Below are 20,128 nucleotides of genomic sequence, written 5' to 3' on the forward strand. Positions count from 1 at the left end.
AACTTGGCTCCAAAAAGACTGGTTGTGCTTGTGCTTATGTTGTACTTGAAGGTCCATTCGTCGTCATCGCGAAGGACCCACACCGACAGCTCGGATTCGTCGCTGCGCTTGTTGGCCAGGTAATGCAAGCGCCCCTGGGATACCCCGACGAAGGCGGCGTTCATCTGAGAGGAGTAGTCGTCATCCATGGTTTCCTGCATCGAGATGGTGGACCACGTCGTCGTCCCCTCCGTGTCAACGGCGACGATCGTGGAGCTGAGTGTGACAAAGTACAGCATGCCATGGAAGAAGACGCTGTGCGGAACCGGGTACAGCATGTCTTCGTGGACCCAGCCGCTCTCACTATAACTCCAGGCTCTCGTTTTCGAGGAGTATATGTCCGCTCCGATAAGGTATCCATGCTCGTTCTTCTGGAGGGCAAAGAGGTGGAAGTGTCCGGAGGAGGAGGCGGGGTCGACGGCCAGATGCAGCTGCATCTCCGACCTGTCGGTGTGGCCGTTGCCGGGCAAGACGACCCACTGCTCGGTGGCCGGGTTGCACACCACGTAGTCAGCTTCGTTCCTCGGGGAAGCCTTCCAGCAGAGGCAGACGAGAAGGCCGTTGGAGCAGTGCCTGGGGGCGACGCTTCTGTACAGCCCACTCGGCAAGAAGGACAGGGAGGGGGAGACGACCTGATGCTCTTTCACTATGCTCACGAAATCAGGAACCGATGGCGCGTCATCGCCCGAGTCGTATTCATCAGCAATGTCCTCGTCTTCTTCGTCGTCGTCGTCATCGTCTCCACTGGCGAGATCGGGAGACGACACGGTACTGCCATCGCTGGGGCTTGGCATGTCAATACAGCGGAAGAAGCCGGTGAGCGTCTGGGGGAGGTTGGCGCGGTAGTTGGGGTGGGCGATGAGGTCGTGGAGCCAGTGCTGGGAGACGCACTTGAAGCGGCAGACTGATTTGGCCGGGAGCCGCGAGAGGATCTCGACGATGAGGTCGTCCGTGAGGTCGGCGGCGGGGTTGCGGTTGCCGCATCTCTTCGCCGACCGATCCATCCACCCGAACGAAGACCGCAGGCCTACCTGGAGCAGCAGACAGAAGGAGAGATCTGGAAGATCAATCCGGCGGAGAGAAGAAGCTTTTCTTAGACTAGAGAATGTAGACGTACCAAGGAAAAAGGGTGTGGCCGGAAGCAGGCGCGGCACTCCGGCGGATATATCGAAGGGCACAACAACCGTGCCTGGGTTGGGCGAATCCGAGTCCGACCTATGTAGGTGTTCAGCAGTAAGGAAACTTGGAATTAGGCGCACAATTTACGCGATTGAATTCTCGAGAGGATATTCTCCACATCCGTCTTCTTGAGATCGATCCGGCGCGAACTTTCCGTCGTGATTGGGATACTCGGAAGATTTGGGTTACCCCGTGAGCCCTGGCCCGTGAAGGAGTCCGCTAATTGTTCTATTCATTTTCTTGATAAGGAGTCCATCAGGTTTGTGCTACGCGCCAGCCCACATGCTGAACAACTCTAGTTTTTTTTTGGGGTGGGGGGGTGACATAAACGATAATAGTTGTTGTCTATCCATCAAAGAAGAAGAAATAGATCTGTTGAAACACTCTGTGAAAAACACCACAAAATTACTCTCGCAGAAAATTTGTTACTCGACCTTCTCCTTAACCAAAAAACCCAGTGGCCTAGAAAGAAATCTACTCATCGACAGTCACCAATCTACATCGTGTCAAATCCTCACGAGTGATGAGGAAGGTCACCTTACAAGGGCGAAGAGGGTCATGCTGACCTATTGCGTTCCTTCCATATATTCCAAAATGCATAGATGACCAGCCCACGAAAAACATATCCGATGCTCCTTCGCATTGGCACGCAACAACATATCACACCAGCATCACGATATAAAAAGCTTGTCAGTGCTAGCAAAAAGGACACCATTCCAACTAGCCAGCAATGAGAGAACCACGTCTCCACATACAAACCACAAAGCACACACCGATTCTCATGAGGCTAATCGTGCATCTCAAGGTTGTGAAGAGCCAAAAAAATCAAAGAGACGAGATTTGTGTTCACCTTTTGCGTCCCAAATTGTCCTTGTCTGAAAAGGGATAGCTAACCAAAAACTATGCCACATATAGGGACTTGGGCGAATATACCCGTCTGAAGAGTGAACCCATCTAAAGGAGTCAGCTTGGGGCAATGGTGACATATCATGGCTCCTCAAACTCTTAAATAAGGTCCATAAGTTGAGCTACATCCCTAAGCCTAGCAACCGACTTGATGAAATAACAATTTGTTCCAAAAAAAATAATATCTTATTTTATAGAAATTCTTTATATCAAATTAACGTGGGATGTAAACTACACATAGAGGGGAAAAGGGATCCTAGAGTTAATTTAGTAGGAAAATACAAACTAGTGGTTTCTGCTCGATTTAGACCGGGAAATCGTAAGGAGAAGGAAATTGATCTTATGAACCTTTGATTTTTCCATTAGTGATCGTTCTCTTACTCCTATTCAATGATTCTTCTCTTCCTCGATGCAGTCTTGAATATGCAAAGGATACAATTCTTTATCAGGCCACCACGCAACTATTACTCCCTCTCTTACATAATACTTATCGGGCTTTTAGTTTAAATTTGAGCTAAAACCGCGACAAAATTTATGTAAAAGAGGGAGTATCATGCCTAAAAAGGTCCTTACGGCCATTGCCGACTTTGACGCAAGCATGAAAAGTATGGCAACTATGTCTCGGAAGCCATCCCAAGATTGTCCATCGTCCATCCCTGGAGGAACCATGGGCAACGAAGAAAGATAAGAGCCCTTCCAAATCTATCCAAATCAATGATGCCAAGATAGCCTAAGGAATTGGGATTGAGAAGGGACTTTCTGAGTAGGTGCTCAGTGCACACCTATACGTGGACTGTTTATAGGTGCATCAAGATCCACGCTATCTCTTTTCTTTATTCTCAAACTTATTTTTTATTTTTTGTATCAGCCACGCCATACAATCTTTGAAGTTGAAACTTAGCAAATTACTCAAACATAAAAACTAGATTGTGCCAAAAGTAGTTCAAATTGTTTTTACATTAACTATATCTATATTTAAATTGCACAAAAATTCTTAACTATTTTTCCAACATTCTAGTTGTTATGTTTCAGTGACTTGCAAAGTTTCAAGTCCATATATAATATATGTTGTGAGACATGAAAAAAATGTGAAAAAGATGATGGTGTGCACACAACTTTTTGTTTGGGCCTACAAACCGGACTCAAGTTTATGAGTGCGTCACTGTCCACAGCTGGCTCATCATCGGCACCCCGCCAAGTATAATTCCTCCGAATCAGCATGTGAGATGTGACTATCAAAAACCTTCCGGTGGTACTTAGACGACAAGACCCAGTCTACAAAGATAAGATAACGGTATAGCTCGTACTGTTATGTGCTGCCCCAAATCATGCCGATTCGGCACTGAAATTTCTTTAACCGTGTGTGCGTGTGCCGTGTGGTGGCTTGTAAACTGGCGTTTGATCACCTGGCTATCTCGAAGAGAAAAACACAGCTAGCTAGTCGGTACAGACCACATCCAACGGTGAGACAGCTCTCTGCATATATTATGTGCTGGCTTTGCCCAAGACGTGGCCTTCAAGTCCCAAATTAAACACCATTTTGTACAGTACTAGTTCTTCTTGTTAAGTCGCCCCATATATAACACTTCTTTCGGCTCATTTATTTGTGTTGTGTGCAAGGTCTTGGTTGTGTGCTAGCTCTTGCCTTGCATCAGCCAAAAGTGACAGGTTTTTCAGCAGGTGATCGAATCGATTCCATCGATGGAGAAGATAATGGAGGTGAGAGCTCGATCTGTAACCTGATGTGTCTTCCATCCCATGCATCGATTGCATTCTTGTGAAGATCAATCTGTTTTCTGATGCCCGTGTTAAAATTGGCGCCTGCAGCAGGAGGGGACGTTGCAGAGACAGCGGGCGTCGGTGCCGGCGTTCGGCGAATGGGACCAGATGAAGGCCGCCGGCGTTCTGCCTGACTACTCCATGGACTTCACCAAGATCCGCGCCGCCAGGATGCAGCGCAAAAGCATGCCCTCCCTCTGGTCCAGCGCCGGCAGTGCACCAGAGGTTGTGGGCGGCGGCGACGACGACGATCGGAACCACGTCAAGCAGCACTCCGAGCACGGGGACGACGATCGCCGCCACTGCCACCACCGCCGCCAGCACAGCGACGGCACCGACCTCCGCCGGCCGCTCCGCCCAGAAGCACCCAAGGTCAGCTTAGTATAACTTAACTGAAGTAATTAAGCTACTTAACTGACAATTCCCATGCTCGAAAAACTGATAATTCCCAGAAGGCGAGCGCTGGGCGTCGGCCGACCGATTTGGGGGGAAAATCGGTCGCCCCCGCCCCATAGGATGGGCCCCGTGTGACCCTTCGATGCTGCTAGTGGAAAACGTCGCTTTCCGTTGCCCCACCTGGAAACGTCTCTTTCTGTATACGTCACCCACGTTCCCTGACCTGTACTTATTCATGCAAACCTCACTATGCTGGCTCTTCCGTGCATACAAATTGGTTCGTAGACGGAATACAAGAACTCACATCTCAAAACTTTTTTTACGGCAATACTAGAGATTAATTTACAACAAAAGTTTACCCAGTTTCCAACAAAAAAAATATAAAAAATCCAACATTAATCATATCTGAAAAATCTCTTTACAACAAAATTAGAGATTAATTCACAACAAGAAATTTCACAGTTTCCAACAAACAATAGTAACAAAAGCCAACATTAAGCATATCTGACAATCTCTTTACAACAATATCAGAGATTAATTTACAACAAAAATTCCCACAGTTTCCAACAAAAGGTAGTAACAAAAGACAACATTAATCATACTTCAAAAATCTCTTTGCACCAATAATAGATATTAAATTACAACAAAAGATTTCACGATTTTCAATAAAAAATAGTAACAAATCTAACATTAATCCAATCAGAAAAACTCTTTGCACATTACAGGATGGTTAACAACAATTAGTACCACAATTTTCAACAATAATTTCATACCTTTTTAACAAAAGAACACTTAGATTACATCAATTCCAACATTATAGTTCTCTGTGCGGAATCAATTTCCACCATATTACAGTAGATATTTTCAGCAAAAATTATGGAGGATTCCAACAAAAAATTCGACTACTTCACCATTGCAAATTTACTATGAAAAATCCCTTTACAACATACTGCATAGATGGTTCCCACAAAAAACACCCACATTTCCAACAAAAGAACACATTGGAAAACTTACATTGGTGTTCCTCTTCCATGTTAAACTGACGGCGGAGGTCCTCTCCCGTGACCTCCTCCTCTGCGTCGGTGCGGGGAAATGGGCCTGAGCCGTACCCGTCCCCGCCCCACACCTCTTTGGCATCTCCACTAGTATCTCCTGCGCCGGCGACCTTGGTGGTACATGTGGTTGCTGCGGTGGCCTTGCAACAACGGCGGCAAATAGGTAGATGTTGTTGGAGCCCGCCCATCTCCGTCCATGGCCACCGGCGCCGGCGCCTTCTACTCCTCGGCAGCTGTCGTCAGTCGCCTCCCTGCTCCTCCCGCCTCCACCTCCGTCCCAGCGCCGCCAGCGCCGCCGTCAGCCCACCGCTCGCGCCGCCCTACTCCTCCCGCCTCCACCTCGTCCCCCCGCAGCCAGCGCCGCCCCTGGCCCCAGAATGGTCGAGGGTGGTGGCCCTCGTGGCGGACGGCGCCGTCGCTGCCCCGCCCAACCCCGCCTCCGCCTCCGTTCACGGCCGCCGCCTCCACAGAAGTGGTGACGGGGCATTCGTAGGCGGTCGCGAGCACGATGGGGATTTGGGAGAGATTGACTAGTGGAGGTCGGGTCCGTGGAGGTCTGGAGGAGATAAGGCCCGTTTCTGTATGCCACGTAACAGGGACACGCGGCGCGAGGAGACACGACCGATTTCTGCTGATGAATCGGTGGGCGAATTACAAGCGTTTTCCTTCCCAGAATATGCGAAACCGACCAGCTATTCATCGGGCAGAGAGATATAGTTATGCGTTGATCAACAACTGTTTATCGGATAATGCGACTCAGAATTAGCTGGAGAGATGTCGTTGCCAACTGCAACGTGCTTCCCACCTTTTTCTTCATGACATTTTCGTTTAGTGCCGCCAAAAGTATTAACATGTGCAGTTCGTTTATTTTGGACCAAATTATATTATCTATGAATAAATCGATTTGATTCAGTTCTAAATTTATCAGGCGAGGAGCAAAGTGAAGGACTATCTGTTTGGTTGCGTGGGTGGATGGTGAAACCGAGGTTGCACCTGTACCAAGAACCATCTCGCCAATCGATCAAGAAACGGAAATATGTACAGGAACGGGAAATGGAGTTCTCTGCTACTGGGTTTGTCGTCTCACCAAAAACATGTGATTTGTGCGTGCTGAGTATGGGTGTCGACAAGTGTGCTTTATTTTTTCAACTGGTTGAAAGTACGAGAGCCATTTCGGAATTTGCTCTGTAGATACCATTATTATGTGTAGGCTCTACGAATACTACTCCGTATCAAATTTCAGACCGCATGGCTACAAGCCTACAACGATAGGTGCAAATCTTGTTGCACATACCGCCTTCGTTTTGCATAAGAACTTCGTTGTAAGGTCTTAACAAAAATGCAGGGATCCAATGGTAAAAAGATAGGCAGTTGAAGGACAAAGGGCACAGAGCTAAATAGCAGAGAGGGGGCAGCTCAAAGAATACAGGAAGGGTAGAGGCTCTTATTGTAAGTGCGGGAAAAACCAAGGGGTGCGAAAACAGATTCAAGGGGCACATCTGTGAAGAAAAAGGACCGGCGCGCAAAATCTCAAAAAAATTTGGACCATTTCTCGATTTGTGCGTGTCATCCTTGCGCAGGTGCCATGCTAATCTTCTCTGTATCGTTCCAATTTTATCAGATGTCCCCGAAGGGACGATAGTCCTGGCAGCGACGGGCTTATAAACTGGTGGAGTTGTTCCTAGCTAAGCGATGTGGGACTAAATTGTTTCGCACTCCGTCGCAGACACGCGATAGGATAGCTGGGCCTTCTTCTTTGCTGTCCTGCTTCCGGCCCAACTTAGCAAGCTCTCCCTTTGCCATCCTGGGTTAGACCAACCAGATAAAAACGAGTGAACCTTGAAGCCCCGTTTTTTTAAGATAATAATATGGGCACGGCAACAAGAGCTGCCTTTTAATCATCAGATTATTGCACTTAGCAGATTAGCGTCTATGTCTCAACATCCTGTTTTAGTTCATGAATAACGACACAAAATTGTTCATCTCATTCTCTTTTGTGCCAATGCACAATATCTTATTTTTTCATAATATAAACAAAATTAGCATTTAGAGAAGAATTCCAAAAAAGGATACAAACTGTCTTAAACATCAGTCTTCACAGTGCACATAGATATGCAGAACAGGACAGCATATCAGTTTTTTTTTATAAGGATTGGACTCTGAGGTATATTCAAGTTTGCCAAAAGTACAAGGTTCTAGTCGGAGTAAAATTACATAATTCAATGCATTTGGACAACAAGTACAATATTGTTTCTTTCGTGGAAGAGGCATATGAATGTCCCTTGGAAACGCATGTCATGAGGCCCAAAAACATGCCATCTTACTCGCCGTTCAACTGCTGGATCACACGAAGCATTTTCGTCTCTACAAAAAAAATGTAATTTGGATTATGTGACAACTAGGGATATTTCTCTGAGTTCAGTTTTGTGTAAGAGGTATTTTCTTCAACACTTCTTAAGTGAAATTCTTACCCATCTCTCAACTTCTGATGCTGATTCAGAAAGCCTTCTCTTAAGAATAGACTTCTCTGCTTCGCAGCCCTCTACTTCAATATCTGCATGCAAGTTAACTATGTTGAGGCTAACCTGTGAACCTTCTGGTTTTGAATGAGTTAGTACCTAACCAAAATCTATGCCACAAAAGAGACTGCCATAAGACAATTTAAAACTATAAATTGCCAATGAAGTATTTACGTACGGACAGAATATAAGATGCAAAGACAGGAAAATGATAAAACATGGAACATTTCAATTTTACTATGATTGGAAGAGAGAAGTCCAATTTACCCCCCTAAACTTGTCCTAAAGTTCAGTTTGCAACCTTAAATTCTTATTATTTGGTTCATTCTTCAACCCTAAATTACAAAACCCGTTCAGAATCACTCCCTTCCTATGTTTGGCCCAGTTTTGGGCCGGTTTACTCGCCACATCAGCGATTTATTCTCATATGCAAACTTAGCGTAATGGTCATGTACATGTACATGTACAGTATTTGTGTTACTCCATGCATACGCCACAAACTGACACAGTCCACCTCATCTCTCATTCTCCTCTTTTCCCCCCGAGAGATGCCAGTATAGATCGGCCCTTGGCAGATGACGGCGCCGCCGGCCCCTGGACTACCCTTGCCCAGGCAGCAGCCTGCCCCTGCGGAGGCCCGCTGGCCGCCCCTGCCAAGGCCGCTAATTCAGAGAGGAAGTGAGAGAGATTGAAAATCTGAGCCTAATGGTGTGAGAGAGAGACGAAGGGTTTTACCTGCTCAGCGATTCCGATGACCTAAGCGATACCTGCCTTTCTTGCGTGAAAAGATGAGCCTCTGTTTCTAGCCCACGTATGTATGAGGAAATATAGACAAATACATGTACATGGTATTTTGACCGAATTAGATGCGGGAACACGCTGATGTGGCAAGAAAAACCGGCTCAAAACCTATCCAAGCAGTGTAAGGGGTAAATTTGAACGGTTTTCATAATTTAGGGTTGAAAGTTGAACCAAGTCACTATTCAGGGTTGTAAACTGAACTTTAGGAGTTTAGGGGGGCAATATGGACTTCTCTCATGATTGGAACAACGCTGAAAAAAGAGCAAAATCTATGGACTTTTTACACAAAGTTTTAGTACCAAAGCAATCTAGTAATCCAGTCCGTGCGATAACACTATTATCCATTTGAAACAAGAGAGAAATGTACTCAGATTATGTTGTGAACTGGTCAGAAAAAGCAGTATCCAAATAGCTAGTTACAATGCTGACTTTGACTCCACAAGAGGGAGGAGCTAATGCCTGAGGAGTACAAGGCAGAGGGTCTGAGGGAGTAGGCTAGCAGATTTGGTAGGCTAGCTTATGGGTTGATTTAAGAGAGAAGTTTGTATTAGGATACTTCTAAGAAGTCTAGCTTAAGGAAGCAATAACATGCAATCCAGTCTCGCTCAGCCTATGTCTACAAAATCCTTGCAGCCATACCTTCTAGCTATCTTCAGCACGGTAGTTATCACATTTTGGATCAAAGTTCCTACTAGGCTACAAATACATGAAACTACACTTTATATAGTAGAAGTGCTGGATAGCTTGCCAGCAGAGAAATCATGCAGATACGTTTGCTTTATATAAAACATAAGGAATTATGCAACCCTGTGTACAATACAGATTAATTAATACTTCAGTACTCTAGTTGTCAACGCCTGATTCTTTTGAAAGGTTAGTGCCGCTCCATTATCAGTTACTGTAGCACAGAAAATGTAGACGGGTAAGGGTCTGCAATTCTATTTAATGAGCTATAGAAGCTTCATGTTGACATCTATTCAAGTACTAGAGAAAAAATCCAAATATTAATGACACATAAAGACAAATTCAATTTTATACAACATCACAAAGATGGCCTCATCTAAAGGGCATGCAGGCACAAAATATAAAACGTTGTCTAACATAATGCATTTGCAACTTAAGAGTACTAGTACTGTATGCAGTAATGATTCTAAAGATACAAAAAATAACAGCAGAAGGGGGAGAAATAAGGAACTTTCAGTTACCATAATAGTATGTCGATAGAATTTCAATTCGCTCAAGAGGCTGAAAATGACAAAATTCAATAAATATAAGCTTCAATATAGAATAAAATCAATCATAAACAGTGAGAGTATGGCTCAATGTCTGAATCAATGGGCATTGCTAGCGAGGCAAAAAAAAGTTGAGTGAGAGTTATGGACTGCAACAAACTTGAATGGCAACAAATGTGAAGCGCATTGCTTCATTTGAAAAAGAAAAGGAATAACTTTCTACCAAAGACTATTAGAACATGTTTGGAGAGGATGCAAATAATCATACTAAGTAAGGCAGAATAAAATATTCACCATCACAGAGAACTGTGCAATTGCAAATACATACCATCACAAAAATGCCTTCTTTATGGGTTGGCAGACGCTCTAGTTTTCTTAACGTATCATCACCCTTAGTGACCCTCCCAAATACAGCATACTGAAATTCATTGTGCATCAATCTCCATGAAGTTAATTAGCAGATATTGAAAGTGAATCACTGAAAAATTGCTAAATACCTGGCCATCAAGGTGTGGAGCATCACCAAGAAGGATAGAAAAGGAAGAGGAGGCACTGTCTGGGTCAGAGTACCTTGGGGGTAAAGAAGAAACAAAAGTTCATAAATCCGTAACATATCATTGTAGAGACGAAGTAACTCTTGATGATACTTTCTACAGCTGTGTTAATAAGGAGACATTACATTCATCTGGATTCATACAGTGCGACAAAAGAAACTATGGAAAACAGAGACAGAATTCTTCCAAGTCTTCACACATGAAGTACCTTCCCATCGAGAGAATTCCTCTGACATGCTTGACAGTACTAAATTCACCAACAATTGATTTCTCCGCCTGTTGTTCCTGCTCTTCATTCATAGGGGCTTTTCTGCCTCCGACTACAGCAGCAACTTGTGCAACGAAACCCTTGTCAACCTGCAACCAGGAACAATTCAGCATGGCATCTGATGAAAAGAAGTGAGCAACAAGCACAAGATTTGTGCCGGCGAAGGTAACTAAACTGATTCGCACCCGGAAGAAGTGATTTGTGTTATAACATCCCAGCCGAACAAGTTTGTAGATGTGTTCAACTGTCTTAGGTGCAACGTGAGGAAAGAAGCCAAACTCAATGTCACCATGATTTGTCTGCAGTTACATTTGCAGCAACACAAACATGTGATATCAGTTAGAAACAGAAAAGGTCATAACACTGGCGAATAACATACTACGAGTACTAAATTTGATTCATACTGAACATTAGTGAGAAATAAGCAAACACTCAAATCACTGGCAATCCTAGATTCCTAGTTTTCTAGTAGTATACAAATCTTGCGGTCCTCCCACTCTTAATTCCAGTACAGTTCTGGCCACATCACCCATGCTAAACCAATCCCGCAAAGCTTTCTAGAGGAAGAGCAACGACTCTGAAATTCTCGCTTAGATCCTCGGTCGCAACTCACGATTCACTAAATCCATCGACTAACATAGAAGAATTAACCTAGAAAAACTGGCTCCCGGACATCTTCCCTTCCCAAAACGCTAGTACAAGCCCCTCATTTTGCACGAATTTGAAGCCAAAAATCTGGGAGCGCATCTCGCGACGGTAAGGACAGAAACAGAGAGCAGGGAGCGGGAGGACCTGGAAGACGACCCGGGCGGATCCGAGGTTAGGATCCGATGCGTAATACGTGGAAGCGCCGGCGAGGGAGGCGGGCGCGACGAGGCAGAGAAGGGCGGCGGCGACGTGGCGGAGCAAACCCGCCATTTTCGTTTCTTTTACTCCTCGTTTCTTTTTCTTGTGTGTCCGCTCTGGTTTAGATGTAGTCGAGCGGAGCTGCTGTCAGAGAGCGCCTTCCCTAACCACTAACTTGCTGTGATCACCAAATTTTTTTTACTAAGTGCTAATTCTTACTCATCTCTCCTTGGATTTGCATCATAATTTATGTACTACCTCTGTCCAAAAAAAATGTCTCAACTTTTTCAAAATTTGGATGTATCTATATACTAAATTGAGTCTAGATACATCTAAATTTTAAGTAAGTTCAGACATCCTTTTATGAACGGAGGGAGTATGTAAGTTTGCAACTAATATTTTTTTCAGTTACAAATGAGGTTGCACCTTAAAGATGTCCTGAAACTTTGTTTTTAGTACTCATGAGATTCGATAACGTCATTCTACTGACAGGTAAGTTCTCGGTAGACTCGTACCTTTTCCTAAAGCTAGCAAGCCAATAAAAATGAGCATATCTAAAACTAAAAGTGTGTACAAAATTTATTCAAGCTATGGTTAGGTATTAAGGGTTTTGATTTGTGTCATGTGCTAGTCAGTTTGTGCTTGGAGAAGCTTGCACGGTTCACGCTGCTAGGTGCTAGGTAGGCACATGCCAACCAGATGAATCCACGGGCGTGTAAGGCGTATGCATATCTTTTTCTTTGGCCCGAAACAGTAGCCTTGCTACTACATATTTCTTTTTTTGCGTTTAAAAGGAGTAAATTGTGCAAGATAATTGTATATGAAAGAAAACTAAGCTAAAGACTAAGCTAAGAATTTCAATAAATCTAGCAATCCAAGTTAAAATTTGTTATAAGCCTTTCTTTGTCTGTATTTAATCCAACTAAGCTCCTCCTTGAAAAAAGTTCTTGCTTTGAAAAGACTTGGCCTTGCATTCTGGGAAACAAAGGCATTTCTGGTTTTCCAGACTGCCCAAGCATCAAGTATGATAATCTCCATGAAGAGAGACTAATGCAATCTCTGTTGAAGTTGGTCAACACAACCCGGATGGGAGGCACATATTGCCAGCAAGCTTCAACAAACTTATAGTGGAAGACGAGATGATTTCTGGTTATCTGTATGGAATCATTACAAAGGACATATATGTAGTTGGGAAAGAATAAAGTCCTTCGCTGGAGCAGATCTCTAGTGCTTAGTCTGTCTTGCAGCAACAACCAGGGAAAATCCATTTTTCTTTTTTTGACAACAGGTCATCCACTTCAATTCAAAAGATGTAGGAGGATTTGTGAATTTTTTGGGAAAGGCATACTTTGGGAAGTGAATAAGATTGAATCCAAGGGTAGCTCCAAGTGCCAGCAATAATTTTAAGGTTCTGATTGTCATCATATAAGCAATGTTGCTACTCTATTGTAGCCTTAGTTTAGAATCTCTAAAAAGCCATCATATTTTCCCACAAAATAGAATATCCAGGAAAAAATCATAGGAGTGATTGAAATAAATGCACCGGCCTCAAATAATGACACGCCTACAACCGTATTCGTAATAATTTCATCCCAATCCCTTTGTGCAATATATACCAACATTCATCTCTAGTGTCTATAAAAACTGGACTTAAATCCTTCTTGCGCAATATGTAACACCATACATGCCTTGATCTTCCTCGAGAAACACCACAAACACCCAAAAAAAATCTCTGCAGCGCCAACTAGCAACTTGTTGTATTAGTAAGTCGTAGTGCCTTAAAACACGAGTCATTATGGAAATGAGAGGTACCAGGAAATAAGTTGGCTCGAACGGAATCGTATCCTCTAACACCACTCTATAATGTCACAACCTTTTTGGAAATCATAGCCGGTCACCAGAACAAGATGGTTCCTATTGAACATCTCATTGACTCACCTTGAAAATCACAGTTAGCGAAAAAATATCCTAATCTTTCTTCCTCCTCCTCTCCCTCACAACAATTGTCTCCATTGTTTCTTCCCTCCTTTGCTTCACGTCAACCACATCTACCTACCGACGGGCGACGGCAACGCCTGCCATTGAATGCATGAATATTGCTATGTACTCCCATCATCGAATGTCTAGCATGACAGCTCGTCCGAATCTCTAGCAGCCGTCCCCATGATCTGCAAGGCGAGTGGTTCCTATCACCGTGTAAGAAGCCAAGGCGTGGGGCCATGTCAGTAAATGAGTAACATAAATCTCGATTTTTGTCTCATGATTAGTTGCGTGAGATTCAATCACATATCACAAATTATCCTATATACAAGTAAAATTGATTCCATTTAGGTGAAACATCGTGCTTGTTCTATCTTGAATTTTGCTTTGGCGGTTTAAATGACGGAGCCGAGGGGCGGGGGGGGGGGGGGGGGGGTAAAAAATAGAGGATATGTGGTACAGTAAAAAAACCATCAAAGTTTGGTAGCACAGGTAAAAATAAATGGCAGTTGTTTATATTAATTTTAGAAGATTTTATACAATTAGCTAAATTAAAATGGAATCATGAAGTGCTTTGGAACGAAAATCAGGAGTCCTAAACGCATCTCCGGTTCTCCACCCAAAGTTGACCATTGATGGGCTAACTGGAGATAGGATAGTGGGAGTGTTACAACCCATAACGTTGTTCTGGGGATGAAAGGTTAGGATTTTAGTAATGTTAGGCTTTGATATTACAAAGAAATGTTAGAGGATACTCCCCCTTTCTGAAAATAAGTTACATACTATTTTTAGTCAAAGTCAAACTTTAGAAAATTAGATTAGTTATTTTGAAAAATATCAATATCTATAATAAGAGCTGCATATAATATAAAAAAATGTAGTGCACGATGATTCTAATAATACTGATTTGATATTTTCAATGTTTTTATTTTTCTATATACTTGCTCAAAGTTTGTAAATTTTGACTTTCACCAAAAAAGTATAGGCAATGTGTTTTGGAAAGGAGGGAGTATGATTCTGGACTGAACAAGGAGACCATTGAAAGTATACCGGGAAATTTTTCGGGCTGGGTAGGGCTTTGGGTCGGGCCTTGAAAAGCCTTAAGCTGACAGTCCAAGCCTAAGCCCGGCCTAGCCCAACCGTTGGGCCAGGAATTTCGGTCTGAAGCCTAAAAAGCCCGACTTGGCCCAATCTTCAGTAAAATGTGTATTTCGCAGGCCCATGGCCCAGCTTGGCCCAATATTCTAGCTGAATATGTAGGCTCGAGCCCAGCCCGATGTTCAAACTTAGCCTAGCCCGGCCTGGGATTTTCGGACCGGGCCAGGTTGCCCATGCCTAGCTGTAATTGGATGCATTAGAAGAACCATTTTTGTGCTTCACCAATGGAAATTCTTGTACTTCGGTCATCATCAGCAAAGGCTCTCATGCACTATCCGTTCGGACTTAATTTATTCAAATCGTTTGAGAAGAAGAAAGTAGAGCCGAAGGGAATGGGAGTTAGGACGCTAGTGTTTAGAAAAAATGATATTATGGATGTTTTCTCACAAATGCCAATGCACAAATATCCAAGATTTGAATCCAGCAGATGTAACATAAGATTTTCAGGCTTTGTAACATTTCCTTCTTAAGCACACTGTTTAAGAAGGCCACGGGTGGGGAGGGAGGAGAGGGGGATGGAGGGGACGGTGGTGGAGGGTGAAGGGGCCGCCCCTCCACCCAGTCGCCGCCTCCCTCCCCACCTGACCCCTCCCTGCAGCGCCGCCCCTTCACCCTCCACCACCGTTCCCTCCATCCCCCTCTCCTCCCTCCCCACCCGATCTTCGCCCCGGGTCGTCTCGCGCGAGGTGGCTCCGGGCGACGACCCAAACTCTAGAAAAGGCAGCCGATCTTCCTCTTCCCGGCCGCTGCCGTCGTCGGGGTCGGCGGTGGTGGCCGCGCCGGCTGCCAAAGGCAGGGGCGGTGGTGGCGCGCCCATGAACTCCCCTTCGCGCGGAGGCGGGGTCTTTCAGGGGCGACGGCGGTGGACGGCGGATCTAGTTGTGGTGGCCTTTGACTACATCACCTGGATCATGGCGGGGGACACGGTGGTGTGGCGGAACTCGGCGGGGCGTAAGTGCGGCAGTGGCAAGGTACATGGTCGCGAGGCGGCGACAATGAGGCTCGGCCAGGCTATCCTGGAGGGCAGCAACAGGCCGTCTCCGCATCGTGGGCGTGCGTAGCCGCTATCCCGATGGATACTGGCCTCCACCGGCCGAGTTGGGGGAGGAAGGTGTGATGGGAATCGTAGCATAGAAAACAAAAATTTTCCTACCGCAAGACGAATAAATCCAAGATCTAATCTATGGAACACCCAAGATCTAATCTACAAGATCGAAGCAACGAGATGGAGATGAGACTAACCCTCGAAGATTCCAAAGCCTACGAGATTAATCTCGTTGTTGGTGTAGACGATCGTCCCCGGTGCTGCAATCCGGCAGCACTTCCGTACTCGGTCGCGCGTACGGTGTCGATGAAGCTCCTTCCTCTCCCGTTCCAGCGGGCAGCGGAGGTGTGGTAGATCTCCTCCAAACTCCAGCAGCACGACGGCGTGGTGGTGGTAGTGGAGGAAGAAAAACTGCAGGGCTTCGCCTAAGCCGGAGCAGCGTATGGTGGAGGGAGAGGCGGCCAGAGGAGGAGGCAATGGATGGGGGGGTGTGGCCGGCCACCCCCTCCCCTCTTTATATAGGGGGGCAGCCGGCCAAGGTGGCCCCCTTTCCCATCTAGGGTTAGGGGGGCGGCGGCCAAGAGGGGGGAGAGGGCTTTCCCCTCCCCCAAGTTGATCCCCCCCTAGGAAACCCTAGGGGGTTGGCCGGCCTGGGCCTTGGGGGCCATGTGCCCCTGGCCCATTAGGCCAGGGAGCATCCCCTCGGCCCATGCTAGGCCTCCTAGGTCGTGGGCCCCATGGAGGACCCCTTCGGAACCTTCTAGAACCTTCCAGTCAACCACCGAAAAAATTCCGAACATTTCCGAAACCCAGAAATCAACTTCCCTTATATGAATCTTATTCTCCGGACTATTCCGGACCTCCTCGTGACATCCTGGATCACATCCGAGACTCCGAACAAACTTCGTCTCCATACCATATTCAAATCTACTTATGCGACATCGAACCTTAAGCGCGTCACCCTACGGTTCGCGAACTATGCAGACATGGTCGAGACTCCTCTCCGAGCAATAACCAATAGCGGGATCTGGAGATCCATAATGGCTCCCACATATTCAACGATGACTTAGTGATCGATTGAACCATTTACATACGATGTCAATTCCCTTTGTCTCGCGATATTTTACTTGTCCGAGGTTTGATCATCGGTATCTCCATACCTTGTTCAACCTCGTTACCGACAAGTACTCTTTACTAAATGCCGTGGTATGTGATCTCTTATGAACTATTCATATGCTTGCAAGCTAATCAGATGACATTCCACCGAGAGGGCCCAGAGTATATCTATCCGTCATCAGGATGGACAAATCCCACTGTTGATCCATATGCCTCAACTCACACTTTCCAAATACTTAATCCCATCTTTATTGTCACCCATTTACGCAATGACGTTTGATGTAATCAAAGTACCCTTTCGGTGTAAGTGATTTACATGATCTCATGGTCGAAGGATTAAGACAACTATGTATTGAAAGCTTATAGCAAATGAACTTGATGACTTGATCTTATGCTACGCTCATCTGGGTGTGTGTCCATTATATCATTCAACTAATGACATAACCTTGTTATTAATAACATCCAATGTTCATGATCACGAAACCATGATCATCTATTAATCAACAAGCTAGTTATACAAGAGGCTTACTAGGGACTCCTTGTTGTTTACATAACACACATGTATCAATGTTTCGGTTAATACAATTATAGCATGGTATATAAACATTTATCATAAACACAAAGATATTATAATAACCACTTTATTATTGCCTCTTGGGCATATCTCCAACAAGATGGACCGTGGTTCCTGACACGTCTCCAACGTATCTATAATTTCCGATGTTCCATGATAGTTTTATGACAATATCTACATGTTTTGCTCACACTTTACAATGATTTTATGCATTTTCCGGAACTAACCTATTAACAAGATGTCGAAGTGCCAGTTCCTGTTTTCTGTTGTTTTTGGTTCCAGAAAGGCTGTTCGGGCAATATTCTCGGAATTCGACGAAACGAAGACCCAACATCATAATTCACCGAGACGGACCAGGACACCGAAGGAGAGTCGGAGGGGAGGTCTGGGGCCCCCAGACCATAGGCCGGCGCGGCCTGGAGGGGGGGCGCGCCGCCCTATGGGGTGGGACCCCCAGGTGCCCCCTTGCGCCGCCTCTTCGCCTATAAGACCCCTCGTGACCTAAAACTTCGATACCAATTGACGAAACTCCAGAAAGACTCCAGGGACGCCACCGCCATCGCGAAACTCCGTTTCGGGGGATAGAAGTCTCTGTTCCGGCACGCCGTCGGGACGGGGAATTGCCCCCGGAGCCATCTCCATCGACACCACCGACATCTTCATCGCCGTTGCTGTCTCCCATGATGAGGAGGGAGTAGTTCTCCCCCGAGGCTGAGGGCTCTACCGGTAGCTATGTGGTTCATCTCTCTCTCCCATGGTGTGATCTTTATGTGATCATGAGCTTTGTATCACTATTAATCTATGTGCTACTCTAGTGATGTTATTAAAGTAGTCTATTCCTCCTCCATGATGTAATGTTGACAGTGTGTGCATCATGTAGTACTTGACGTAGGTTATGATTGTAATCTCTTGTAGATTATGAAGTTAACTATTACTATGATAGTATTGATGCGATCTATTCCCCCTTTCATAGCTATTGTTGACAGTGTGTATGCTATGTTAGTACTCGGTCTAAATTGCAACGGTCTATTATGCACTCTAGAGGTTACTCTAATATGAACTCCGGATGTTGTGGAGCTTGTTTACTCCGGCTTGAGGTGTGCTTTTGTAGCCCTACACAATGAATGGTGTTTGTTATCCAACAAGAGAGTGTAGAAAGTAGCATTTATTTATTCAGTTATGTGATCAATGTTGAAAGTGTCCACTAGTGAAAGTATGATTCCTAGGCCTTGTTTCTAAGCATTGAAACACCGTTTCCAACAAGTTCTGTTACATGTTTACTCGCTGCCATATTTATTTCAGATTGCTATTACCACTCATATTCATCCATATCACTTGCATCTCACTATCTCTTCGCCGAACTAGTGCACCTATACATCTGACAAGTGTATTAGGTGTGTTGGGGACACAAGAGACTTCTTGTATCGTAATTGCAGGGTTGCTTGAGAGGGATATCTTTGTCCTCTACCTCCCTGAGTTTGATAAACCTTGGGTGATTCACTTAAGGGAAACTTGCTACTGTTCTACAAACCTCTGCTCTTGGAGGCCCAACACTGTCTACAGGAATAGAAGCGTGCGTAGACATCAGTTCCCAGTCATGGCGGCGGTGTGGGGGCCGTCTGTTCCGGCTTTCATGGTGGTGGTCCTAGGGTTCTTCTTTCGCAAAGATGAAGACATTCTGGATGCCGATCTTTCTTCATCTAGCTGGAGTGATGATTTCCGGAAAGCTCCGATAGCGAATGGAACAGTGCATCTATTGCCTAGAGTTCACAGGTTCGGGTGGTATTCGGTCGCATGTACCCATGCTTTTATTCGGATCGATTGGTTTCGGAGGGAGCGGCGTGAAGCTCTGCTCTGACTTGACATCAACTGACTTTTGATCCATGGTGAAGTCAGAAGCAGAGAATATCATGAAGGCAGGATTGGGGAATTAGCTAAAGAAGGTTCAAGTCTTCGCGATGTTGAGGAACTTGCTTGGTGTTCCGGGTTTCGCAGCAGTGGTATGAAAGTGGGGGCGGCAACACAGGTAAAGTTCAGAGTCCTACCTTTCAGGGTGAAAACCCAAGGTCTGGTCTTAACTGGTTGTGCCTGGCAATGACCTTGTTGGAGGCATTGTTTTGAGAGCGGGGACTATCTTCAGGGTGAAAACCTAAGATCTTTGATCGGGCAACGACGGCGCTGGTGCACTGTTCCCTTCTTGGAGGCGTCGATTTTGGAGAGTCTGTATTTCAGGTGTTGTCTTGGTGGTGGGTGTATTGTTGTTGCTAGACCTGGGATACTGTAGCGGGACTTATTTCTTAGTTTTCTTTTCTCTTTTTTGCCTGTGTGCATCCGTACTGCCATTAGGGTGTTGCGTTGTTGCAGAGGCTGGATGTAATTGGTATCTTTTGATATTAATATATTTTCTTTATCGAAAAAACAAACCCGTGATTAATGCACCATATTGCTCCCTGTACTTAGATGGCACGTTAAAATCTGCAAGGGACAGACCCATTTAGGAAGAGAATTGTTGTCGTGCACATTTTTTGTTGTTTAGCCAATATCTTTGTAACTGATCTGCCCAAGAAAAGTTTGAGAAATTTTTCGGGTGTAAGCTTTTTTTTCAGGAACACGCGAAAATGCACGTCTTCTTTTCAATAGATAGAGGAACACCCAAATATGAAGATCCACAACCAAACAAA

General features: G+C 45.1%; 2 protein-coding genes and 1 non-coding gene across 4 annotated transcripts; 1 reads left to right on the forward strand and 2 right to left on the reverse strand.

Annotated features, from left to right (window-relative positions):
* The first annotated feature begins 3,318 nt into the window (after window positions 1-3,318).
* LOC127295267 (uncharacterized) lies at window positions 3,319-6,544 on the forward strand. 2 transcript variants are annotated; one of them, XM_051325180.2, is made up of 4 exons: window positions 3,319-3,587; window positions 3,745-3,843; window positions 3,952-4,275; window positions 6,283-6,544. In XM_051325180.2, exons 2-4 carry the CDS (start codon window positions 3,826-3,828, stop codon window positions 6,331-6,333), a joined length of 393 nt encoding a protein of 130 aa, XP_051181140.1. In that variant the 5' UTR covers window positions 3,319-3,587; window positions 3,745-3,825; the 3' UTR covers window positions 6,334-6,544. The 2 variants fall into 2 exon arrangements, with proteins under 2 accessions (XP_051181140.1, XP_051181141.1); XM_051325181.2 differs by lacking the exon at window positions 3,319-3,587 and having other exon boundaries at window positions 3,594-3,843; window positions 3,955-4,275.
* A 344-nt stretch (window positions 6,545-6,888) lies between these two features.
* Window positions 6,889-6,991, reverse strand: LOC127297688 (U6 spliceosomal RNA). The gene has a single exon (XR_007849381.1). It is a non-coding gene; the product is annotated as a U6 spliceosomal RNA (small nuclear RNA).
* Window positions 6,992-7,448: 457 nt separating this feature from the next.
* LOC127295265 (peptidyl-prolyl cis-trans isomerase CYP23) lies at window positions 7,449-11,708 on the reverse strand. The gene is made up of 8 exons (XM_051325179.2): window positions 11,521-11,708; window positions 10,914-11,027; window positions 10,669-10,817; window positions 10,404-10,476; window positions 10,235-10,324; window positions 9,880-9,919; window positions 7,826-7,908; window positions 7,449-7,718 (listed from the first exon to the last, which is right to left on the reverse strand). Exons 1-8 carry the CDS (start codon window positions 11,644-11,646, stop codon window positions 7,698-7,700), a joined length of 696 nt encoding a protein of 231 aa, XP_051181139.1. The 5' UTR covers window positions 11,647-11,708; the 3' UTR covers window positions 7,449-7,697.
* Between the last annotated feature and the right edge of the window lie 8,420 nt (window positions 11,709-20,128).

This window comes from Lolium perenne, chromosome 4 (assembly GCF_019359855.2).
Source record: "Lolium perenne isolate Kyuss_39 chromosome 4, Kyuss_2.0, whole genome shotgun sequence".
Taxonomy (NCBI): Eukaryota; Viridiplantae; Streptophyta; class Magnoliopsida; order Poales; family Poaceae; genus Lolium; species Lolium perenne.